At 50.0% G+C, this 26,196-nt stretch overlaps 1 protein-coding gene across 1 annotated transcript in view; it reads left to right on the forward strand.

Annotated features, from left to right (window-relative positions):
* Nucleotides 1-19,363, forward strand: part of DAAM1 (dishevelled associated activator of morphogenesis 1) — an 80,650-nt gene extending 61,287 nt beyond the window's left edge. The window contains exons 17-26 of the mRNA XM_059819173.1: nt 661-764; nt 6,116-6,200; nt 6,993-7,099; nt 8,843-8,931; nt 9,176-9,344; nt 10,117-10,224; nt 12,349-12,409; nt 13,061-13,192; nt 15,913-16,083; nt 16,539-19,363. Coding sequence (XP_059675156.1) covers nt 661-764; nt 6,116-6,200; nt 6,993-7,099; nt 8,843-8,931; nt 9,176-9,344; nt 10,117-10,224; nt 12,349-12,409; nt 13,061-13,192; nt 15,913-16,083; nt 16,539-16,748 — 1,236 coding nt within the window. The 3' untranslated portion in view covers nt 16,749-19,363. The remainder of the gene's footprint in view (nt 1-660; nt 765-6,115; nt 6,201-6,992; nt 7,100-8,842; nt 8,932-9,175; nt 9,345-10,116; nt 10,225-12,348; nt 12,410-13,060; nt 13,193-15,912; nt 16,084-16,538) is intronic.
* The last annotated feature ends 6,833 nt before the right edge of the window (nt 19,364-26,196 follow it).

Here is a 26,196-nt window from a genome sequence, read left to right on the forward strand (position 1 = left end):
TGCAAAATTGCTGTTACGTAGATCTGTCCATTCGCCTGCAACCACAATTTGGTATATTGTTACTCATTTGAAGGGAATGTGTTTAAGCTGCTTAGGAGATGTAGGTGCTTATGCCACACCGATTCGTGCTTTCAAATCCCTTATTTGGGGAGAATTTCCCTGAAAGAGCAGCAAATGCTGCAGGTCGCATTTGCAAGTCTGGTAGCTTGTATTGGTTAGCTTGCTCGGGAGGACTGATGCGTGAAGGGCAACTGCAGATGTTTGGAGCGGAGGTGAAGAACAAGAGTGATGCTGAGTGTGTGCAGCAGCCCGTAATGAAATATTTCATGCGAGGATTTAATGAAGTATAACAAATATGTATGCTAAGAAAGCCCAGCTTTATTTATTCAGCAGCGCCTGTGTGTTTGTAGATTCTTAAATCTTCCCTGTCTGAGAAAATATTTACATTTCTAACCAGTGGCTTCAAAGCCAGCTCTGGTTTATGAAACGACTTACTGTGTTTCAGTTACAGGCGATGGGTTTTACCCGTAACCCATGGTGACACTTCTGATTAATGGGGGCCCGCTGTGTATCACACTGCTATGTGCTGAGAGTACTAAACGTCTTTGCTTCTCCACGGCTTTTCTCCAGGCTTTTTTTTTTCCCCTTGTTTTTTTGTAGAAGGAAGATGCTATTGATGACACCTTGAGTTCGCGGCATAAAGTCAAGGAGCTTTCGGTCATAGACGGGCGGAGAGCTCAGAATTGCAATATCCTCCTCTCCAGGTACGGTTAATGCCTTTTTGCCCCCCGGGGAGCAGGGGGATGCTTGATACCCTGCCCTGGGCTGGGAGGTGCTCCTCATCCCCAGGAGCGTTTTAATGACAGGAGCCAGTGCAGAAGGAGAGCCAGCGACAGCCGAACCCAGCTATAGCCTTACACCGTTCATGGCGGGGTGGCACGGGGGGGAGATGCACTTAACCGGGTACGTAGCAACTCAGTGTCCCTGGAAAGCCCCAGAGGGGCTGGGGTGCCCAGTGAGCCTTTACAGGGGATGGGAGGGGAGCTGATTTCACCTCTTATCTTCCTCAGCCTGGGTTTTGTTTGCTCTTTGATGGCGGTTGAAGAGGGTCTCTGGGGAAAGCGCTGGGTATCGGCAGGGTGTGGGGAGCGGCAGTGTAATTCGGCCAGGGCCTGGCTGCCTGCGCGGGTGTCCTGTGCCACATCGGGATTTCGGGAAGGGGATGTCCCCCTCTTCCAGCTGCCCAGCTGCGCTGGGATGACAGCCTCCTGCTCACCCCTTGCGAGGCAGGCTCAGCCCTGCCGTGCTACCAGCAATTTAATTCATCCTCAGCTTGCTGCCAAGAGGATAAAAAGGGCCTTTTTTGGCAAGATAAACTACACGAATAAGACTAACTCCTGAGAAAGGAGAAGCCAGGCTGCGGTAGCCTTGAAAGGATCAACCATCAGCATAGCTACTTGGGAAGAAAAAAACACCAAACAGCTGCAGAAAATGCCACTTGTTTCTGACTCACCCAGGAAAAAAAAACCCAACAGCAGAAAAATATAGCTCCATTCAGAAATATTCGCTCTGCTGCCTGGAAGCACAGAAGCTTTTGCGGCACTAAGGTCCAGCTGGGATGGAGCAGCATCGCTGACAGGTTGGGCTTGCAGCTGCGGCGCCCAAATTCTGTGTTTTCCCGGACCATGGGTCAGCAGAGCCAGTGCCTTGCCTGGGCAGCCCGGCTGGTTTCCTTCCCTAGAAAGCTTGCAGAGGCTGATGCCTGCAAAAAAAAACCTCTGGGCAGGTAACTAATGGTCCCTGGTGCTTTTTCAAGCTCTCCCGGAGGTGGTCCACAGTCCCGTGGGCAGTGGGAGCGATGAGGGCAGCGAGCCCTGTGCCACAGCATTCAGTGGCAAAATTGCCATCTTTATGGCTGTCTCTGCTCTGGCTTGCTTCTGAGGATTTTTGTACTTCCTAGCAGTCCAAATAAAGAGGATGACGATGAAAGCAGAGTTTAAAGCAGCAGGCAAATGAGTACGTCTATGGCAGCCAGCTATTAGGAAGTAAAGCAATGGGATTCGGGGCACTGATGGGCTGCTCCCCGGAGTACTTAGGCTGAGCATAGTCAGAGTGGGTTTGGGTATAATTTAGCCAGAGGTTTAAGTGTAAAATTGAAAGTTAAGCACAGAGGCCCTTCGGTGGGAAGGGGAGCTATCCAAGCACTTAACTTTAAAGGCATCTTGCATGTCTTACTGAGTAAAGGTCTTAATTTCATCTCACCAGCAAACCTTTCTCTTCCAAGAAAGTGATGGCTGGAAATGAGTTGCCAGTAATTAATCCCACAAAATGGGCACGATGGAGGCTGCTGCCTGTCTGCCCTTCCCTTTGGGTCTTTTCCTAGGGGAGAAGCAGGATCAGACCTGCCCTGCAGGGTGGTCCCCAGGACTCTCATACAGCTTTTCCCGGGCATGTCCCACAGCATCAGGGCTCTGCAGGGATGAGTGGCTCTGGGGAAGTAGTGGCTTGTGCCAGCTATTGCTTTGCAGGTGCTTTGGTGTTCATCCCGTGGTGCTCCCAGGGACGCACAGGTGGAGGGGCCAGCCGGGCAGGGCATTTTTCTAGCACTGCAGCAGCAGCCAAATCTGCCCCTTCCCCCATTTCTGCAAGGGACCACCAGTGAGTTTCTCTCCCCAAAATCCCTTTGGGCGATTTACTCTTGATGCCAAGTGGCTAAAAGGAAGGGCAGTGTCAGGATGAAGCCCGAGCATCCTGCTGGTGGGCTCAGGTCCAGCCCCTGCATCTCCAGCAGACTCCGTGTGACCTTGGGCAAACCCTTCCATCTCTGCCCACCCCAGCTACCCATCCCTAAGCCAGGCAGAGCAGCAGGTCCCTGGTCCCAGTGTTGCAAAGGGGCTGGTCTCGCAGGATGGCTTCCTGCAGCCAGACTGCTGCTCTCCTGCCTTGCTCGCGCAGCCACCATGGGGACAAACAGACTCTCACGTGCGAAAGGACCTGCAAGCTTGGCCCCTGATTTAGCCCAGACGCTTGTAAGCTCACCAGGCATTGTCTGGCTTGCAGCGTGGAAAGATTACAGCCAGCAAGATACTTTATCTCTCTCTGTAGATTTATTTTTTTGCCTGCTTCCCTTGCTTTGGGAGAAATTACTGTGCAGTGAGATCACTGGATTTTCCTCCGGCTTGTAATGCAGCACAAGAATATTTTTAACACTTGCTTTCTTCTTCTTGTTTTTTGGAGAATGCTTTGCTGAAGTCAGTGCATCTTCATCAGTGAACCACCATGTCCTTGCCTTTGCTCCCTGTGTGTGTGTGTATTTTTAGCGCTGCATTCTGCAAGATGCAAATCAAGCCCTTGCTCCATTGCTTTCTGCCTGTGCTGGCGGTGAATGGCTCGTTTGATTCCCTTCTCCAACGAGGCGGCGTGGAGCATTTTTCTCAAATGAATGTGGCTTTTCAAGAGGGCGCGTCCCTTTCTCGGCGGAATTCGTCCTTCCCCTTCACACTTATTACGTCCTCTGCGGGGTTCTACAAAAGCCAGGCAAAATAGCCCCGCGCTTGTCAGGCTGCCGAGCTGTCACTTCGCATTGGCGGGCTGCTGGCTTTAAATCCCTGTGACAGCAAGTCCTGTGACCCCGTTCCTCTCAGACGGCTCGCGTTCGACAGCTGCTGCCAACAATGATAATTATTGTGGTTATAGATAAGCTTCTAGCTTTCACTGGCCCCTTTCCCATCAAATTGTCTGAGAAGCTGTTTTCTTCTGGCGCCCCGCACTTGCTCTCTGCCGATGCTGGGGCAGGCCCTTGTTCTTGGCACTGGCTTTTGATGATTCCTGAGAAAAGTTTTTCAGCCTCTTTTTTTTAAAAAATATTCTATTATTGACTTTGCTTTTAATGAGCAAGGCTTATGAAAGTCACACTCATCTTTCACCACCCTCCTGGAGACGATCACGGTGGAAAGTGTATGCTTTAGGTGTTCACTTTGGCTTTGGATGAGGGTAGCTGCCTACCAGCGCCCTTCTCCCAGGAGCATTTTTGCTGCCCAGGGATCCCCCAAATGTCCAAACCCGGCCAGTGTCTGCTTTTCGCCAGGGTGAGGACCGATGTGACACTTGTTGGTGGTCTGAGCTCTCGTGTCACTGGGTGTAAAAGAGTCTTCCTGCAGCTTCATATCCCACCTCGGGTCATGTCCATCCTGGCCACTTCCCTTGTATGGGACAAGTAGGGTGACCCCAGGACATGGCTGCTTGTCACTGCAAGCGTCAGAAGGGATATTTTCCATGGATCCTGGGTTTGCTCCTTGTGGGGCACCCTAGCAATTGTCCTGGCCACTGCTTGGTGCAACCTTTCTGCTTCCTTCCCTGGCTGAGGTGAGATTTTAACTCACTCCTCGTTTAATAAACCCTCTCTTGGGGGGCTCCCTGGAGCAGGAGGTGAGAGAGGACTGGGTACAGGATGAGAAACATGAACTCATAAGGAGCAAATATTTACTTACCAGGTCTGTAAGATCCACCAGCCTCAACAAAGCTAATCCTTCGCTTCAGGTCTTAAGCAAAAGATTTCAAGCTAAACCAAGCTCTTGCTACCTTGGTCTTGGAGACCAGCACCCTTCCTGCTTCAGCTTCGTCTTCCAAAAGCCAGCTCCACAGTCTCAGTCTGCTCCCTGAAAAGATGCCAAGATGAAAAATATCCTCCTCGTTTAATTACTTGGAGTGATCAAGTCAGCTCCTGATCTTTTTGATCTCCTGATCAGGTTGACACAAGGTCTCACATCCCACCATAGGATGTGTTTCTGGTTTCAGCTCATTTCTTTGAGCCGCATCCAGTGTTTCAGCATCCTTTGGCAGCGCTGATCACTGAGACTGGGGCAATGGGTTTCCTTAAAGCCCACAAACGGGTCTTTTCAACTGTGCGACTTTTCCCTGCATGCAAGGACAGGGGATTTTTTTTTAAACTATATCTGTGGCAATGGCTTTAACCATCACTGCAAGCTGGGCAAGGGATAGGGTATTGGCAGACAGAGTTGCAGGAGCTTCTGGGCTTTCCCTCTTTTGCATTTAGATTATTTTATCAACCTCAATGCAAAAAGGTGAAGAAAAATATGTGTGGTTTTGCAATCAAAGTCTTTGCAGGGATCGGTCACGGGGAGTGCTGCAGATGTATTAAACTATAATTAATAGCTGCTGTAGCCCAGGAGGAGCTGAGGGAGTCTTTCTATTTATGGCCTCAGTTTTGTGCAGGCTGCTGTCGAATAAACCACTTCCAGGGAAGACCAGCCTGGTGTTGCTTGCTGTGATACAATGGTCTGTGGTTTTAGAAATCTCCAATTTGAGGCTACGTTTTCAATTCCTGTTATGTGAAGTAGAGGAATAAAAAGGTGGAGGGGGGGTTGGTTTGCAGCCTCTTACACTTCGAAGCACATTGAATCACCACCCCTAAAAAAAAAAAAAAAAAGCTGATGGGTTTCCTGGGATGCTGAGCATCTGCTTCCCCAAATTTTGGATTTCTTTCTCTTTTTTCCTAGAGGGAGACTCCAACCGAAGGTGGCTGGGAGGGGTGGGAGAGGCAATGTTCATATCCAAGACAAACAGCAGAAATTGGCCAAATATTCCTCAGGGGTTGTGGCAGTGGGTTCAGGAGCAGTGCTGAGCTGCGCTCCTGAGCCCGGGCTGGGCTGTGCTGCGCTGCCAACGGGGAGCGTGACCCCCACTGGCCCCGTGGCCTTAGGGGGTGCTGGCACTGCAGGAGCAGCGTTGCTATGGGCAAGAATTACATATAAAAGATATGTATTATTAATATACATATAATATACTACTTACAATACTTATATAAAATAGGGGATGGCAGCTGCACTGCGTGGAGAGGGAGTTGGCCGGTGGGGTTTGATCCCCTCCCCGTTCACAGCGGGGCAAGGGTTGCTCTGCACTGTGCCTTGGCAGAATGCGGTCCTACCATGTTTCTCTCATGTTCTTCTTCAAAACACGCTGTATAGTGTTATTTGTGATGCTGCTGCTGGCCAGGAGTTAAACTGTTCATGTTGCATGGGCGTGTAGGAAATGCTCCTCAGCCCTGCGTGATTACTGGGCTGGGAATAACTCTCCTTCCCCCTCCACCTCCCAGGCTGAAACTCTCAAATGAGGAGATCAAACGAGCGATTTTGACGATGGACGAGCAGGAGGACCTCCCGAAAGACATGCTGGAGCAGGTGAGCGATGCGTCTCACACTCCTCCGTGGTTGCATTATGCTGAGGCCACACCACGCAAGGCGCTTGTGACCAAACCGCGGCTTTGCGAAGTGCATGGGGGCCCCAAATTATTTACCAACCACATATTGAAAAACCACCCAAGTGGGTTGGAGCAGCAGGAAAGCAGCTCAGTCATAGCATTGGCGCTGGGAGCAGAATGGCCTCCCTGTGCCATGTCTGTACCTGGGTCTGCCCTGGGACCCCAGGGCTGAGCCAGTTGCCCATTTTGTGCCTGCAGCTTGATGTTCATGCTCAGTGGGGTTTTATTTTTGAAAGCTTGTTCAGCATTTGTGCAGTCCTCAAAAAGGGAATCACATTTTTTCACCCCCTCTGAATCCCTTTGGAAGCATTTTAGTCACCTGTCCTTAAAGCTGAGCCAGTAATTGCACTTTCAGCAGAGACGTGGGGGGATTCATTGCACAAAATTTCCATCTGCAAATAGGTAGAGTTGCAGCAAATGCGAGTCCCTGACATCTCCTCTGGCAGAGCTGATGTCGAAAATTCCTTGGAGCAGATGTAGTACATCTATTGTAAAACGAGAATGGTGGTAGGGCAGAATCAAGAGACACTAATGTGATGGGCTAATGGGAGGAAGGTCACAGGGACAGCGATAACACTTGTTTCACAGGTGTCTTAGGGTCACTGTCTGTACCTGCTGAAAAAGCAGTAGATTCAAGCAAATAAGTCACTGTTTTCCTCCTGAAAAACCGTGCATGGACCTCATGTCCACAAGTGTGTTCTCTCTTGTTTAGCTCCTGAAGTTTGTTCCTGAAAAGGGTGACGTTGACCTCCTGGAAGAGCATAAGCACGAGCTGGATCGTATGGCCAAGGCTGACCGGTTCCTCTTCGAAATGAGCAGGTGGGTGGCCCAGGAGACACGTGTTTTGGCCAGTGGCTGCACGGGCTGGTTGCGAGGTGGCTGTTCCGTGGAGCCTGGTTGGGAAATAAGCCGTGCTTGCTGTTTTTCACATCAAGAAATGAGTGGGCCAAAGCAAGGTGCTCCCACCCATAAGGATCACTTGTGATGCTGTGCTCCTAAAATCAGGATTGTGCACCCCAGACAGCAGCAGCTGGATGGAGCAGGGGGGAGAGGGATGGGGAGATGGATCCTCTGAAGAGAGGTGTTGGCTTCCCAGGGGATGTCCCAATACATTTCTCCTCCCGTTTGGGGAAGAAAAGCTCAGTCTGGCACAACTCTGTGAAAGACTGCATCATCTGCATCGTGGCCCAGGTGGGTGGTGCTGTTTGAATGATAACAATGCTGTAGCAATGCTCCTTTCCCCTTCACACAAACTCAAGAATACTCAAGAATACTCAAGACTGATGTATGTAAATTTTGCCCTGCTGTGTAGATGAGTCCCACTCCTCACCTCAGGAATGGCTCGTCCCTGGGGCTCCTGAGAATATGTGAGACGGAAAGGAAATGTCATTTCTTCCTGCTTCTGGTAGCAATCATTTAAGGCTTAGAAGTCTTCAGGGATAAATAACCTTATCTTTTGCATGCACATCCTCTAGAGGTGCTGGTTTAAAATCTTGAAGCTCCTTATTTAAATCCAACTGAGTATTGAGCTCTTTGAATTTCTTAGCTGAAATTCAAGCAAGTCACTTGTTTGCAAAGTCAGTGAGTTTTACAATCTGAGATCGTACTGGGAGATCAAAAATAGAAACGCTCCTGTCCTCCCTGAGAAATGCGCCGATAAACACCGGGACAATGCACTGTGTAGTTGCTGAGTGTCAAAGACAGGCAGGACGAAGCTGTGAAGTTCAGACCTGAGCCCTCGGGGATGGAAGATGCTCAGAATTAGCTTTCCTATCACAAGTCACCTTTCTTCTTCACAGTCTCTTGCCCAAGTGTTGCTCCCATGCCTTCATCTTTTGGAAAGCACAACGTGCCAATGCAAATATTTTCCTTGATTTCCAGCACAGCTTTTTAATTTGCCCTGTGGTCTGTAACTGAGTGTGATGTCTTTGTCACCTCTGATTAGTACGACAGCGTAGCCCATGGCCTTGTCTGTGAGCACGTCTCCCGTGGGTCCTTGGTCCAAATGACTCAAATCAGACTGCCGTTTGCGTACAAGTGAGATCTTGTTTAGCCTAAATACAACTGACATGAGCAGAGCCGTCCCTAACGTGCCCAGGAAAGGTCTGGATTGGGCTGTGTTGGTGGCTTTCCAGCCCAGGCCATCATTTTGAGGATCTGAAGGTCCCTTTTTTTTAGTGCTGGTAGTTGGTGTGTCTGTGTCCAGCTGCAGCTCATCACAAAGCCATTGGGAGCCCAGATCTCATCAGCATCTTTACTAAGGAGTGGTCATAAATGAACTGTTTGTTCATAGCAGTAGGGTGTAAAAATGCAGTTGTTGAACCTGCTGAGTTAAGGATAGGCTTAAGCATGTGCTTAAGAGCCCACCTGGATCCACCCCAGGACAGCTGTAGCTTCAGTTGTCATTTTTTCCCATCCCAGCATAATTTCAGGGAGAAATGTGGTCATTATTTTTTAATCACCGTGGTTCAAGCGTGCTTTGTAAGCACAGCTGCAAGCAGCAGAGCAACTGAGCTCCGCCTGGAGCAAGCAAAGCTCAACCTGCACCTCTTTTTTTTCCAGGATAAACCATTATCAGCAAAGGCTGCAGTCCCTCTACTTCAAGAAGAAGTTTGCAGAGAGAGTTGCAGAAGTCAAACCCAAGGTGGAAGGCAAGTGATTGGACCTGCTAAGGTCGCTAAGGGGCTGTGTGCCAGCACAGGGAGTGTTCATAGCAAGAGCATCCCTCCGTGCCAGGGCGAGCCTGGTCCGCGTGGAGGTTGCAGTGATGCAGGGGAAGGGAGGGAGCTGGTGGTCACTCTTCGGCTGTGGGGGCACCAAAGGGGTTGCTGCAAGTAAAGGGGTCTGGTGTGCTGTCATGGCAGGGGGTAATGTCCCGCGCCTCTCTGCTTTCAGCCATCCGTGCCGGCTCCAAGGCAGTGCTGCAGAGCAGCAGCCTCCAGCAGCTGCTGGAGGTGGTCCTGGCCTTCGGGAACTACATGAACAAAGGCCAGAGGGGCAACGCCTTCGGGTTTAAGATCTCCAGCCTCAACAAGATCGCGGACACCAAGTCCAGCATTGACAAGTGAGCAGCCCCTGCCCTCGTCCTCGCTAGCATCTGCAGGCCCCAGGGATGCTGGGGGAACAGAAGGGTCGTTAGCATTGCCTCTGGGACATGAGTAGGTGGGAGCGGTCCCCTCCCTCCTCCTGCCCCACCTGGCACATCTGATGATGCAAGCATCCATCTTTTGAGCAGGACAGATTTCAAGGGAAGCTGAGCTGCAGATCAGCATGGGGATTGATGGGGACTTTTCTTCCTGGGCCAGCTAAACGGCAGCCTAGGCTGATTGGAAGGATCATCCTCTAAATGCTTTTTTCCCTCTTTGAGAAGCCAAGAGCCATCATGCTGTGGCGCAGTGGCCGGAAGAGGGACTTCTCTCCATGGGAACCCCCTCTGCAGCCCCCACAAAGCTTCCACAGCTATTACCTAGTTCAGTCTCTCCCACCAAGCTCCATGCATTGAGCAAGAGGAGCTGGGTCAGGTCTCAAACCTGCCTGGTCTCATCCATCAGCAAAGACAACAGAGGATGGGAGTGGTGATGCTCAAGTCACCTCCCCTGGGTCCTTCCTGCAGAGAGCCCTTGCTTGCAGGGACTAGGCCGCTCTGCACCGTGGCTGTGCATGGGAGAGACCCATCCCATGTCCCCTGCTCTGGGATCCAGACAGGCAGTGAGCAGCATCCTTGCAGATATGCCGAAATAGTTCATTACCAGGGCTGAGATTTAACCAGGGTTTTTGACTGAGCTCTCGGCTCCCCATGGTGCCACCACGCTGACCTCGCTGCTCCTCTCTCCTAGGAACATCACCCTTCTGCACTATCTCATCACTATTGTTGAAAAGAAATACCCCAAAGTCCTCCGCCTGCATGAGGAGCTGCGAGACATCCCACAGGCAGCCAAAGTCAAGTAAGCAGAGATTTAGGTGGTGCTTAGGGAGCGCCGGGACTGCCTCTCCCCTCGCTTCAGCCTGCCTTTCCGTGTTGCCCTCCCATGCTCACACTCCCAGCCGGATCCTGGCTGCCAGGCTGGGCCCTGTGCTGCGACCACGCTGGCCGGAGAGCAGCCCCGGAGGCAGGAGCAAACATCACCTGGTGGCTTTAAATCTCAGCCCTTGCAGCAAAGGGCTGCGAGCCTCCGACAGCGAGGGAGGAGAGCTGCTTGGAGCAGCCATTTCCTGTTGTTATCTCACCGCAGAAGCATTTAATTAATTTCTAATGGTACGTTAAGTAATCTGGGAGGAAGCGGTTGCGGTGTGGCTGCAGATAAAGGGCAGCTGTTTATCTGTGTGTGGTGGGGAGGCTGTGCCTGCAGCACAGGCAGGACCAGGCAGCGGTGCAAGGGGGTCACCTGCCTCCAGGTCCTGCCTGGCCCCCGTTTCACAACCAACATGGAGCTTCTGGTGTTTGCAATGAGCTTTTAAACCCTGCCCGCCTCCCGGTGACCTGTTCAGAGCAGGCTGCCACTGTCTCGTTGCTGGCAGAGGCCCCCGTTCAGCAAAGCCCTTAAACACACGCTGAACTTTGAAGTGCAGGAGGAATCTGCTGTTGTTCTGCAAAGCCGTCAAGTATGTACTGAAGTCCCTCTGAAATCAATGAGGCTCTGTTTCGGTTTTAAAGTTCAGCAGGAGCTTACAGGCTTTGCCGCTTCGGGGACCTGAACAGCAAAGATCACACGTTTCTGCAGTCAGCACGCGGTCGTGTTAGCCGTGGACATGAAAAGGGCCTGAAACTCCACCTTTTTAGGGAGGGGATGGCAAATATGCACAGATTTTATGGCGGCTCGAGGGTCTTTCAAGTTTCAAAGTGCTCTTGTAGCAATAGTGGCTTTCCCGCAGAAGATCTGTAAAATGTGCAAAGCAAGCATCCTTGTGTTTAAAATGTAAAATAATTATCAGCCATAGGGATTAAACAAAGTGACAGGACAAATCTTGGCATGCAAGGAGGAGTGTGTGGCTGCCGCGCTCATAAGCATCAGCTGAGGACATGGTTGAGCAGGGCGTGCTCCTTCGCCGGTGCAGGCTCCTGCTTTCTCATGCTTGTGTATCTGCAGCTGTTGTACAGATACACGTATGGGAAAGAAAACGTCTGCATAGAGGTTTTTTCTTCCCTCCTAAACTTTATCATTTTGCTCTAAACTGGACACCATATGTAATATTTGGGTTTGGTCCAATCTAGAATGAAACCAAAAAGTTTCTAAAGCTCTGGAAAACCCTAAATTCCCCCCAGCCCTGCAGCTGTGAAGCAAAATTGCCGCCTCTGTCAATCCCACCACTAGTAATGAACTGCTGGAGCACAGGGCTCCCAAAACTGCATTTTCCCAGACTAAACCTGCCAGGAATGCTTGCCCCATGACCCAACGTCAGCGTTTCCAGGGTCCCCAGCCCTAGGACAGACACCCCTGGAAAGACGTCAAGCCTGTGGTCATCCAGTCTTTGTGAGAAAGCTTCCACTCAGATGTAGTGGTAGAAACGCGTAAGCACTTGAACTTGACGCTCATCAGGGCTTGAGCCTTGTGTAAACACAGTCAGCGCCAGATGTGATGATTTATTTTTACTTCTCTATATTTGGGTTGTCTCCCTTTATGAAAGCCTTGCTGCTCGGAAGGATGCTTTGCATGGCATTCACCTAACCATGGTTCCCTGAAAAACTGTCCACTGTGCAATGGGACAAGTCTATCTTCTGCTGGCCCTCGAGAGGGGAAGAGAAATCTGTGCCCAATAAAACCCTCTCCTGAGCTCTCCTTTTGCTTGGAGAGGTCTGGAGGCTGCTGAGCCTGCACAGTCCCCTTGATTAAAAATACAGAAAAGTGCTTTACTTTGAAACAAGCAACTGCAACCACTTTGAGATGGGTGGCTGTCCTAGCTTAGAGGCTGGCAGCCCAGTTTGCTGCTTGAAACATGCTGGTCTGCAAACAGGAGGCAATGTGTACAGTGCTGGGGTCTTTTCATTGGAAAAACACAGTCAAGTTGGACGGAGAGCTGTAGAATTTGCTGGGGAAAGCTGAAAATTAACATCCTGCCATTTCCAACAGCATGACCGAGCTGGAGAAAGAAATAAACACTCTGAGGAGCGGCCTGAGAGCGGTGGAGACTGTAAGTATTATTTAAATCAAATATAGTCCAGCTTGGCTCAGAGCACCACAGCATCCCTCCTTAGGGAGGCAGGCAAGGGAGCTCCCAGCAAAGCTGCTTTTATCTCACATCCTGGAGATCTGTTTGTCTTTCCTTCCTGCCCTGCACGTGCGCCTGTCCTCTTAGGGCTGTTTTGGCACTGAAGTTGCCGTGTGTGTTTAGGCACGTGCGTGGTTTATATCTAATACGCCAAGGGAAGCTGAGTAAGTCTAGTGATGATGACCATGGAGGACCTGTGATGTGCCGAAGGGTCTCCCTTTGGCTGTAAAACCGGAGAGGGCTGGGGCTCGGGCTGGGGAGCACTTCTGCAGCCCAGCTGGAGTGCTGATGAAATGGTGGAGGTATCCCAAAGGACTCTCTATCTTGCTAAATTAGGCTGCTTCCACGATGCCTCCTGCAGGATTTGGCCTTAAAAGCATACTGCAGGCACAATATTGTAAAATGGGGTAATCCGTGGTCTCACGCGTGGCAGGAGAGAGCAGCAGTGATGGTGCAGCCAGTACCCATGGCACTGATGCAGCCACACACCCAACGGCACTGCCAGAGGCCAATGGTATTTGTGTCCTTCATCAGCAAGGGCCTGACCAGATTTACATTGTTTTTTCCCCAAAGGAGCTGGACTTCCAGAAGTCTCAGGTTCAGCAAACAGGCGACAAGTTTGTGTCTGTCGTCAGCCAGTTCATCACATTAGCCAGCTTCAGCTTCTCGGATGTCGAAGATCTTCTGATGGAAGCGAAAGAGCTGGTAAGGTCACCAACGTCCTTGAGATCTGGGTAGCATTTCAGCCTTTCCTCCAGCCAACAGGGGAGGGATGGTCCTGGCCTTCCCCGAGCACATGCTGTGTGTTAACATCTCAGATAGCTCCCTCACGAGATCATGTGAGTGTCCTGCTGAGACCCTGACATGAGAAAGGTGCTGAGCTGCTCTTCATGGTTTGTTTAGAGTGGGTGGGTGGGTGGCTACATCCCTGTCTGTCCCCAGGGCCTTTTTCGTGCTCCACAACCCAACATGCCAGGGGATCACAGGTCAGGCCAACAGACTGCTTCTGGGACACAAGATGTGCTGTAGAAAGCCGTGAGATACCTTTTGGAAGTGCAAGGCAGGGGCTAGCCATGGGAGAGTTGTGTCCATCAGGGGAAGAGATGATAGGTCATTTGTGAGGATCTGAGTTTTGGTGAAGAGCTTTCACTCAAGCCTAGAGGGCTTGCTTTGCTTTCCGTGTCTTAAAATGGAAATATGGCTTTAGAGTTAGGAGTGTGTCAGCTGGGGCATCTTGGCCAGTGAAGGCTGAAGATGGCAAGAAAGCAGGCTGTTCTGTCTGGTGTTGATGGAAGAGGCGGGAAAAAAGCAACCAGGTCTTCAGGCTGGACATGAGATCACCCAGAGGTTGATATCAGAGACAACTCAGGCTGCCCGAGTGACCCCAATTCTATAGGGCAAAATAACATCCAATGCGTAACTTCAGTCTGAGACCTGCCCAGCTCTTCTCTCCAGAGAAAAGGTAGAGGAGCTCAGTGATGTGAATTGAGGCCAACTTCAGACCTGGTTAGAGGAGCTGCTTAAAAGGTTTGCCTTCCCCAGAGTAATGCCTTGGTGAGTGCTTTGCAGCCACATGCAATGACCTCTTGCCATGTTGTCCTTTTCTCCCTACCAGGCTGGTTTAAATCACAGCAAACGGGTGGCCATTGGCTGACATCTGTGATTCCCAAGCACCTTTTGGTTCCCCTCTTTCAGCAAAGGGGCACACAGCTGGTTTCCTTTTCCTCCAAGAACAGTCCTCCAGTATCTCCTCCCTGGCCTGGCTTTCAGGTTGATTGAAGTGGCAGGGAGATAGTCCAGCACAGCCCATTTCAGAGGTCCCATCCTTGTCCCACTGCATGAGCTACCTCTCCAAGGACAGAAGTTACCAAATGTCACCACCTCCTTCTCCCTGGTTGTACCAATGTCCAATTGGCACTGTCCTTCAGACCATCCACCCATGCTTGGTCATTATGATTGACCATTGCCTTCCTGAGGCCATGGCTAACCCAGGCCACCCTTTTAAATTGTTGATGGTAATCTGGCAGATCTTGCCTGCAGTGAGTTAGGACTGTGGAGATGGTGACAAATGCTCTGCAAACTCTATCATCTTCTTGGCTGGATCTGGAGGAGGAGGTCTGGTCATGGTCCCCAGTGCCCATCGAAGTCCACTCTGAAGCAATGCACAGCTGTTCCCATGGTTATTGGATAGGATGGGCTGTGCAAAGTGCACCAGCTCTTCATTTTTTAAACACATGTCCAGATTCAAATTGTGTTACTGCTTTCTCCGAGGAAAGCAGAAACATCATTGTTTTATAAACTTTATATCCTGCGAGGATAACATTTTCAGCCTTTCCCCCCCACCAGAATCTCCTGTAACATGGCAGAGAATCCAGTATCTTGAAAATCAACAAGAATAACCTCAATTATTTTGACCTACATAGTGGCACCTCTCAGATTCCTCCCTGCAACTTGAAGTGCTAAGTCTCTTAAGTAAACAAAGAAATAAAAATGCCCTAAATGTCTTTTGAAGAGCCTGGGGCACCCCTGCAAATAAAACTAAATCATCCAGGCAGGCTTTAAAAATGTTCCTCTTGGTCTACCCAGCAAAATCAAAGCAACTAATAAATCTGTTTGTGCTTTGATTTTGTTTTTCTTCTCTTTTATGTGTGCTTATCTCCAGAACGCACCATCACAATTTTAACAAACTTTCTGTGCACAAAGAGTCTCCTTCAAACTGGAAGTGAGAACAAAGGATGTCAGTCCCAAGGACAACTCTTGGGCTCCTCGGGGACCGGGATACATCGGCAGATCGTGGATGTCCTGTCCTGACCTTTGCTACAGCCCCATTCGACTCCCTTACACTAATGGTGTGCAAACAGCACGAAAGGCCGGAAAACTCCCTATTTCCCTACCCAGGGCTGTGCCTGAACCTAGGCAGAAATGTCTTTTAGAAGTTTCACCAACACATTTGGTTTCAATAGCAGAGCATGTGGCAATGATAAATAATACCCCAAAAATACTTCAAAGAAAAACTTAAAAGTGCGAGTTTCCCTTCCCCTGCCGTGTTTACTATTAGTTTTATGTCTTCGGTCTTCAGTCCCACAATATTTTGCTTCCTTGTTTTTACTGCTGCTTAGTTAATAAAGTCGAGCTGGGGTGGGGAGAGGCTCGGCAGAGCCAGAGGCGAGAGGGGTTGTGTGGGGGATGTTTTAGGAGAGGGGGCTCAGGAGTGATCCAAGTCAGCCCTTACAGGGCAGCAGGTAAAACGTCAGATGATTTATTTCATGTTTAAGTCAAGGCTTGATGAAGCAAAGCTCTGCTCTCCACCGTGGCCATTGGAAGCGTTTCTCTCTGCTCCATCAGGTTGAAGGCTTCCCATGGGGGGTTTTGCTGGTGCGGTGGGTATCTCTGAGACTGATGGACCCCCATCTTCTCTCTCCCAGTTTTCCAAGGCTGTGAAGCACTTTGGAGAAGACACAGACAAAATGCAGCCCGATGAGTTCTTTGGCATCTTTGACCAGTTCCTTCAAGCTGTGACCGAGGCCAAGCAGGAGAACGAGAACATGAGGAGGAGGAAGGAGGAGGAAGAGCGCCGGGCGCGCATGGAGGCACAGGTGAGCGGGCACTGGCGAGTCTGGCAGCAACCCCAGGACACCCAGGGATGGCAACCGTGCTGTGCTGTCCCCAACAGATGCCCTTGGCCATGCTGGCACAGGGAGCACTGAAGGCTGGGCAAGGAGCTTCTGCGCTCTTAGACCCACCTGCTTTTCACTCTTGGTTGCTTAATTAACTAATGACCTTGGGTTGGTGAGATCTTGGAGCTAAAACGTGCAGCAGAGCTAATGCTGCCTGTGGGCTGCTGTGACCCACCAGCAGCAGCCATGGGGCTGTGGGCCTCGGCCCGCAGGTTCTATCCATAACCCTGACCAGCTCTTGTGTGCTAAGCACTGGGGTGGGAAACTGCTCTTGTTTCATGGGTTTGGGGGTCACCACGCTTGTGTTGGGCACCCCCGCAACCACCTGCATGAGGATAAGATTTCTCCTTTCCCCCTCCCGCCATGGCACGTAGCTGAAGGAGCAGCGGGAGCGGGAGCGCAAGGCGAGGAAGGCAAAGGAGAGCGGAGAGGAAGGCGGTGAGTTTGATGACCTCGTCTCAGCCCTGCGCTCAGGCGAAGTGTTTGACAAGGACCTCTCCAAGCTCAAGCGCAACCGCAAGCGCATCGCCAACCAGCTGGCCGACAGCAGCCGTGAGAGGCCCGTCACCAAGCTCAACTTCTGAAAAACAAACAACAATAACAACCCAACAAAAAACCATGGGTTAGTCTTTTTGAAGTGGCTAGGGGGGTTTTTTATTCCCATTAGACTGCCTTGCAATTCAAAGCGAAACAGCGGCACGCTCTTTCTCCCCGCGGGCGAGTGTGTGTGTGTGTGTATATACCGTGTATATAGTTGGGTCGGGGGCGCGGATGGAGGTGTGTGGGCAGCCCACCTTGACGGGTGCCAGCGCCGCCTCCTCCCCTCCAACCCACTCCGAAAAGTAGTTCTCCCCATGCACAAGCACAATGCCGCGTCTGCGGAGCAAGAAAGGACCCAACCCAGAGACGCCGGCAGTCCCCATGGTCCCCAAAGGCAACGGGAAGCCGCTCCCCGCCGCTCTCCTGCTTGGACCCCCCCGGGCCGTTTGCGGGGGATGCCTTGCACACAAGCCGAGCGGTTTAAAGAAGAAAAGAAAAAAACAAAGTTGACTGAACTTTAATCTGTTGGTTGTTTTTTTCTCGTTGTTGTGATTATTCCAAAAAACTCGCAGATCCGTGCTTTCGCGCTGGTTCCCGAGCTCGGCGCTGCAGGCACTCCCAGCGATGCTCTTCCTGTCGTCCTTGGGAAACGCTCTTTTTCCTCTTACCGCCACCTTGCTAAAGGAGAAAGTTTACCCCAAAGTGCTTATCGCTCTAACGCCACAAAATGTGTTTATACTTTTGTAACGTTTTCTGGCCCAAGACAGTGGGAAAGGTCGGTTCTTGGAGGAGACAAAGAGCATAAACTTTTGCGTTGTAATTTTTATTCTTGCTTTCTGTTCAATGGGACAAACTGTATCCTCTGTAAAGGTGGGTCAGGACCGAAGGTCTCTGATATACAAAGGGGCTGGTGCAAAACCTGCCAGGTTTTCACCCACCTTCTTTTCTCTTTTCTTTATCGGACACACAGAAGCAGCGATGCCAAGAAACGCTCGTCTCTTAGCCAGGTCCTTTTTCGACTGGTTTGCTGTTCATTGTCATTGCAAATTTGTAAGCAGAACTACCTGTCACATGTCAGTCCAAAAAAAGACAAAAAAAAAAAAAAAATAATTCAAAGCTCTCAGGGAGTAATAATTTAAAGGTTTAGAAAATTAAGAATTGGAGAATAAAAAGTAACCACCATTAACATATTAACATTTCTATTCTTAAATTATGCTGAGTATATAGAGGACTGTTACTTTTTACTTTTATTTATTTGTGGTGTGGTTTTTTAAGAAAAACAAAACAAAACCTTTTTATACCACCAATACTTTCGTGATCCTTTTTTTTTTGTTTGTTTGTTCTTTTTCCTGTGGAGAGATGAGTTTGTCCCTGTTGCACTAGATATTAACACTATTTGAAATAAGGTTGTTTTTTTTTTTTTTTTGTCAGATAATCGGTATTACTGGTGGGGTATGGGATGTCAGTTAACTATATGTACTGTATAGCAAAAGTGCTGTTTAAACTAATTTGTATAAAAAAATATGGTTCTAAGCACCTGAAGGCCACGGGGTCTGCGTGCTGAGTGAAAGCTGTGAAATCTCTCTCTAACCAGAGTTGTCAAGAGCTGTGGTTTTACCATTTTGTTCTTTTCTTCTTTGCAACTTTTGACGCACTGTAGATTAAAAAAAAAAAAAAAGAAAAAGAAAGGAAAAAAAAAGACTTTCTGAGTAGCATTTAAAGCAGTAATAAATAAAGCAGGTAAGCGCAAAAAAAAGTCCAGCACCTCATATCCAAGCAGCTGCAAAACCTGCAGATTATGTTCAAAGGTGGAGTTAAGCACTTTGCTTTAAGAAGGAGGGGGAAATAAAGACAAAAGGTAATGATAATACTATTCCTTAACTAAAGTGCCTCTATTTATATTTTTTATTTATGGCTGAAAAAATGGGGCTGATATAAAATTGAGGGAATGAACTTTGGGGGGAATTTAAAATATAAAAAAAGAAGAAAAAAAAAGGTTAAAAAAAAAAAGTCTGGCCTCTGATGGTTTAAGGAATGGTTGGTCACATGTGTTTAATTCGAAAGGTGGTGGGAGTCGGAAAGGGCGATCGCCTCCCGGGGTCCCTGGGTGCAGGGCTTGGCCACCAGCACCCACCCCCGGCTCCTGCCTCCGCGACCCCAGTGCCACATCAGGACCTTTCCTGACAGATTTCCTCTTGCCCTTCCAAACCTGTTTTTTTTTATTATTGTTGTTTTACAACAGCCTTGTTATTGGGCTGAGTTTGCCATTTCTTTGTTTTCTTTAAAAAAAAAAAAAAAAAGAAAAAAATTATATCTCTATAAATAAATACAGAGGCTGTGTGCAGGTAATTCCATGTGCCATTGTCAAAAACTACTTTTAGATTGGTGCTGGTGTAAGTAGCCACTCTTTTCTCTTGGGTGTGTATTTTAAAGATGATTTTTTTTTTTTTAATAATGCCAAAAAGGAAAAAAAAATAATTCCATAATAATTTGTAAACTGAAGTATATGTCTTGGACTTTATTAGCTTCATAGTGACCAAGGTAGTCTGTTAGGTGCAAGGATGTTAGTAGTCTTAGCTAGCGGGAAATGCTGTGTAATGTTATGAGACTGTACATTTTCTAAGATGGCAATATGCAATAAAGAAAAACGATTTCAGTGAGTGTACATGGCAGAGCCATGAGTTATTTTTTTGGGGAAAAAAAATGAGATATTTGGGGATTGAGACAGGCGTTGAAGAAAAGGCGCTCCATGGGTTACTCTTCTTCAGGTGTATTTGTGGTCATTGCTGGGGTTGGCTGATAACCCCACTTCACCGCTTTCCTGCGTGCTGGGTTTTAGGCAATCAGGGGTTTTTCCACCCTCCTGGCTCGCAGCGTCCTCACGGTCACCCACTTGCAGGCTCTGAAATGCCTCCCAGTTAGTGACCCCGTTCATTTCTCCCCGCTGTGTTGCTGCTAATGCCTGTTCCCACCTTGGTGACCAGCCTTTCTAGGAGCCTGCATTGAGGCAGCTGCCGGTTTTGCATCGTGGGATCACATCATGTCCCCTTCTCCAGCTGACGGAGCCGAGCCAGTGCCGGCTGGGCTGGCCAATGTGCCTCTAGCAAACCTATCCAGACACACCAGAGATGTTTTCATGGCAGTAGCCCAATCCCCTCTTGGCCTATTCACGCCCACCATTGCCTTTCCTGCACACCTTTCCATCTGGGCTCTGTGTTACTTTTCTTCTTTTTCCAATGCTCTTTGCATTGAGTGACTTTTGCAGCACCCAGCATCCCCAGACCCCGCTGTCTGTAGCAACGGGAGTACCTGCATCGTGCTCAGACTCATGCTTTCCCCTTCGATCAGGGCTTCCCCAGTATAACCAGTAAGCCGGCACCGAGCCAGCACAGATGGGGCATCTAACACATCCCTGGGCTTGTTGGGGCTTTGTTTGGTGCGATCCCACCCAGTGTCAGGGCTGGTAGACATGGCAGCTTATATCCCATGTTTATATCCCATGGCCAGTGTTTCCTGCCACGGAGCGTATTTATGACCCAGCGCTGGTCAGATTTGGGCTGGCAGGGAGCACGGCGTGGTGGTGAAGGGCACGGCTACCACCGCAGCGCCCGGTGGTCGGGTGGGCTGGTGATGCCATGCAAAAGCAGCCCCAGGCTGTGTAGTGAAAGGACCCACGCAAAAGGGGAATGGCTTCAGCTGCTCTTCCCTTCACAAATCCCCGTGTCCCCAGCCCAGGGGTGCTCTGGGGTGCATCCGTAAATGGATGTGAACAAGCCAGCCAAACCCTACAACCTGATGAGGACCTGAAATTCTGGTTAATGGCAGATCGCAGGTTTCCTGGGCCACACCAGTGTGTGACACAGGACAGTCCCCAGGACGGGGACGGTGTGGCAGTGGGAGATGTGAGCAAGGACAGGGTATAGCTTTTTAATCAACCAAGATATTTGAGAGGAAAAAAACCCTAGTAGCGTGCAAGTTTCCTAGCCAGCAAACCCTTCCTCAGGGCTGAAATAGCAGCATCTATGGCTTGAGAACATAAATTTGAGACACAACATTTGTCATCCCAGAGGAAAGGGTATTGGGGTGGGTGCTGTGCTGGACTGGCACATCTGTGCTGTGTGAGCCCATGTCACCAAGAGCTTATGTCCACCAATGGCCTGGCTGTCTGGGTTTTCACCTGAAAAAGGGCTGCTGTGCCCCAAATCGTGGCCGCTCCCTCCAATTAAAGCCATGAGGAGGGTGTGCTGGATGGGCCAAACCTGCCCAGACCCGCCGGTGCCAGGGGAGCTGCCGGGCATGGCGCTCCCGGAGGAATTGCCCCATGGGGCCACCCGGGTTGGTGGCACCAAACCTGCTGAGCCAGCCTTGGCTGTGCTCCGCTCCAGCCCAGCGGCTTTCCCCATTGCCGAAGGCTGGGGCGACTGGGAGTCCCGCCGGAGTGAGGAGTGTTAGGTGTCATCTCCCGCTCTCAACCTGTTACCCTTGGCATCACGCCCCGCCTTGGAAAAGATGAGTCAAGCAGTTGGGGCGATGACCTGATGCGGAAACAGCATTGCATTCAAAACTCAGCTCAGCAAGTAGGGCAGACACGGCTGCCCCGCTGGCAGCACTGCTGCTTTGGTGCCACTGGCAAGGGGTCGCAGGGTGCCAGGTCAGCAGGAGCTTGCTGGACTTCATGTCCAAAAATATTTATTTACTCCCAAGGGAGGGTACACTGGGACCAATGGATCTGTCAGGCTTTGACGTCCCTCCTGGAGACACTCAGGAAAGGGTAAGCAAAGTGGGGATGTTGCCAGTCCTGTTGTTGTGGCTAGACCTGGCTCTGTCCCCGATGCCCGTGCCTATGTCACAGCTCAAGCAGATGTTCTGGGGTAAAATTGCACTTTGCCAACGTCACGTTCTCTCGCAGCCCCATCACCAGATCTGCAGCCTTTGTGCAGGGCTGGCACTGCTAAAGTGCCCCAGGAACAGGCTCATCCCTCAATGCAGAGACCAGCGTAGCAATAAAACCCCATAAAAGCACCCGGGTATTTCTGTACCAGCCTGTGCTGTGGGGTGAACGTGCCTTTTGAGCTGTGCTTCTGAGGAGGAAATGGAGAAGCCAAGCTGACACAAAGGCTGGTGGGTGCAAGAGGAAGGCTGTGAGCCAACCCCATCCCCTCTCCTGCAGCAAATCCTGCAGACATCTCTCCTGTGAGCTCTCTCTCCGGCATTGCTCAGGGTCCTGCAACACATGCATGTGAAAAGGAGAGTTCTCTGTTTTAATCAGAGGTGCTCTGACCTGAAACCTCTAAGCATTTTATATTCTTTTTAGCCCTAAACCAGGCTTGATGAGTGTGCGCAGATGACCCAGGGAGAAAGCCGGGAGTCTGTGCTGCTGGGCCCCAGCAGAGCCTGAGGAAAGGCAGCACCACCATCTCCTGGCACATTCTGGACTTCACAGTTCTAGAGCTGTCCTGAGTATGACATCAATCCTGCTTCTTGCTTTCCTCTACCAGATCTCTACTGTGGTCTGAAAAGTTCAGTGTTCTCTGGCTGTGGAACAGTCAAAATGCTAAACTTTATATTTAAGATTCCCCCAACATAATTGAGGAAGGATAATTTTAATTCTGTCCATCATAGCTCGAGTCAAATAGCCAAAGGTCACAACGTGTGGCTTCGCTGCAATTTTCGGCACTGCCTGAGCTTCAGGTTGGTGCACTCCATGTGTGCGCATGCAGGCAACACAAATGCATGTATGTGTAAGATAAACTAACTCAAAATACTTTCATGGGTCATCTGAACTTACCTCCATGGCTTTTAAAACCATAGAGTCCCCCAGTCCACTACAGTCCCGCCCAGGACTTGTCCCAGCGCTGGGGTCTGTGTTGGGACCCTCGTTCGTGCAGGCTCCCCTTGCTAAAACCCAGCTTTCCTTGCACTCTGTTGTCATGTTGCATGAACTCAACATTAAGATGGAGTTTCCCCATTCCCAGGGCAGCTCTGTGAAGATAAGTCATTGACTTGTCACTTTTTCCATTACTTTCTTTACCAGCCCATATTCCAGCACTTGCTCACATGCCCATGCTCTCAGTTCAGCCATGGCTCCGCAGGAGGGGTAGGACACATACACTATGTATTTGGGCAACCGCAAACAGAGCTGCCCTAAACCAGGATTATCCTGGGCACCACAATAGCAAGTCTGGAGGACACAGGACAGCCCAACATAGCTATGCTCCTGCTGCCGAACCCATGCCTTTGGCTTTCCAGGGTGCTGCTGTAAGCAAAGCCGGGCTGGGACGGTGCCCGCAACTTTCCCCGGGTTTTGAGCACTGCAGGGTACTGGGAGCTTTTCCATCCGCTTGAATTTGCACTTGTGTACGTTCACATGGATTTATTCTGCCAAGCTCTGTGCAGAGCATCCCCTGGGCCAAAGGAAAGGTGAGGAAGCCCCAGCCATGCACTTTGCCAGCTCCCAACCTCTGCCTGGGACCCTTTTTACTGTGAAATCAGAGTGTGAAGCACTCAGGCAAGACCTACTTTCTATGGCAAATCTTTCCAATTTAATAGCAGGGGGTGATTACCGTTTGAGTTACATTTTCTGGAAAGAATCCACAATTCAGTTGCTTTATTCAAAACTTGATATGACCTCAGGGACGGTATATTACCAAATGTTCTGTAAAATGCACCAGACTGAGCACAGCAGCCACAGGCAGAGGTCAGGGAGGAGCACAAGTGCTGTGGCGCATTAGATTTCACTGGAGAAATAAGTGACCTGGTTACTTGGAGCATTTTTTTTTCCCTGATGCTGAGATTAGTTCAGAGTATGTTGCTAGGTCAGGTAAGCAAATTACATTTACGTGGTTGTGAGGGAATTGCTGGGTGAGCGATTTAAGAGACAGTTATCTTGCTGCTTTTGTCCACATCTATGACCCTGAGGGTTTTTAATTTGTAGGACTCATCCAGGGGATTTCATTCCCCACAGCTGCAGCACCGGCATCTCCCCAGCTGCCCTCCACCATGGTGGGGTGGGGTGGGCTAGCCCGGTCCTAGCTGTCAGCCTTGCCTAGGAGCCAGCCCAACACCCACATGCAGCCCCAACCTGGGGACACTTTCCACCTGCTCTGAGTGTGCACACTTCAGTGAAGCCCTCTGGTCAAGCCCTTGAGCATAAATTTAAGTGCTTAATCCTGCACATCAGTACTGCTGGCAGAAGCAGGCAGAAAGATTGCTGCTGCCTTCAGCCAGACTTGCTCCAGCCCCTGGGAGAAGCAGAGATGTTCCTCCAGATGCAGAAGGGCAGCGCTGAACATTTCCATTCCCAATCCCCACCCCGGGAGCTGAGGAGTGTTGTCTTCCTAAGTGACCTCCCCAAAGTCACCCCTGCTGCACCTTTCTGCTTCTCCTTACAGTGGGGACAAGGAGAAGCGGGTGTTCCCATGTCTGAAGAGAAAGCACCCACAACGTGTGAAGCACTGAGGTTTGCAAACGCCTTTAACTCTTCAGTGCACACAACAATAAAAATCCCTCTGAGAAAAGGTGCAATCCTCTTCTCAGAGCAAAGCTTTAAAAAAAAACTTCTGCTGTTTATGAATCTCTTTAGATGCTCCCTTGCTTATTAGTTTCTGAGCTGACTATTTATGGAAGAGCTAAGGTTGAAAATAGTTTCTAAAGGCAAGGATAATGGATGCATAAAATTAAGGAGCCCAAGTATTTGAAAATTGCTCCCGAATCAGTTTTGTGGGCTTCTGCCAGTGCTTGCCTTTTTGAAACCAGCTGAACCTGGAGGAGCTCAGTGCCAGTGAGACAAGAAATAGCACAAATAACAAATGGCTCCTCTCAGAATGAATTTACTTCCTCTGCTGAATCATAGCTGGATCCAGCTCGTCTTTCATAATCACCCCAGAAGCCTGTGGGCACATCGGTGTGCTGCTTCACCCAGTACAAACAGCCCAAGCAAGGCTTCAGGGCTTGATTGCTGCCTGAGCAGCAAGTACCAGCACGGCTCCTCCAGCTGGGGTGGCAAGATGAGCGCAACCATCCCTGCAGAAAACACATGGATTGTTCTTCAGTTGTGGCTATTACAGATTGCGCTATAAAACCCTGGGTTTAAAGCTCAGCCAAAAACCTATCCCTGAGTTGCGTGGAGCTAAGCACAGAGTGGCGATGCCCACAGCGATGGGGACAGGAGCAGGGCAGGGCTGCCACCTCCCCAGGACAGAAATGCTGGAGGGTGTCACCACCTGCCTTCCTTCTGGCACAGCTGCCTGGTGAGGAGCGGGTCTTTGCAAGTGAATCCAGTGCAGGATCTGACTCCTAGTGCACATCATGCTGTGCCAGTATTCCCTTCACCTTTGAGACCCCCTTGCTAAATTTCCTCTGGCTTCAGTCACAGCCTCCTGGGGTATTCTTGGCTGAGCAGATCATCCATCGCTCTCCAGCCAGACTAATGTGGGCCCTGGTGTTGTGCCCTGGGGTTTGTGCTACTTTCACTTTGATTTTCCCAGTGACTCATCCACTTTATGCCACCAAGAGGGTTTTACAGTCTGTTTCTCCATGTCACTTTTCCTCCTGCTTCTCACAGTGGTGACTTCCTAGGAAAAAATACCTAGAAAAGCAGAACTGTTCCCCAAGCACTTCAGCTGGGGTGAAAGTAGATGCTTCAAGACTCAGGCAGTGCGCTGCCAGCAGCATGGCGTTAGCAACCCATTGCTCCTTTGCAAATTGGGAACAGCAAGAGGACTGGCCATGGTATGGGTAGCGCCTCGTCCTCCCACATCCAGCCCCAGTGATGCCACTGGGACTCATTCCGCTGGTCCTGGCAAGCTCATGGCTTGCAGCAGCAAAGCAGCACTGCGCAGCTGGGCATGGTGTCACCCAAGTCTGGATCACATTGCAGGTTACTCCTCCTGCAGGATTTGGGACCTTTTTATTCTTCCAGTGCTTAGTTACTACCTTGTGCCTGTGTTAATGCTTTGCAAGCAGATCTAGAAGCTCACCCATTTATTATTAATTATCAGAGTCACCATACAAAAATACAAACGCAGCTAGAGGGAAGAGGCAGCTCTGCCACTGAACTAAGCACCCTGCCAGCATCAGGACTGATCGCACCAGGCATCTGGGCTGCAGCTTTTGCAGTTCTGGTGAGGCTGCAGCACGGACATTAGCCAGCATTGCACAAAATGCCACTTTTCTGATGTGCTTTCCAAATTATTCATTTCAGCCTCTACGACAAACCTTCCAAAGAGCAGCATGTGTTGAGTTTAACGATGACTGCTGAATCCATCTTTGAAACTAGGTTTCAGAGGGGTACACTTAGGGCTTGCACTGCATTGGTCGCAACCCTTGCTCTGAATGTTTTTATTTGGAACGTGTGGCAGTCCTGAGGGCAGAGTGGTTGATCTCATTAACAGAAGGAGGCTTTTCTTAGGATCATTAGTGGAAAAGCTGTGCTGACTGCTCGGATCTCTGCTGGCATCTACTGGATATGCACACCAACACCAGTGCTGAAAG

The sequence above is a fragment of the Gavia stellata genome, chromosome 7 (assembly GCF_030936135.1).
Source record: "Gavia stellata isolate bGavSte3 chromosome 7, bGavSte3.hap2, whole genome shotgun sequence".
In the NCBI taxonomy this organism is placed as follows: Eukaryota; Metazoa; Chordata; class Aves; order Gaviiformes; family Gaviidae; genus Gavia; species Gavia stellata.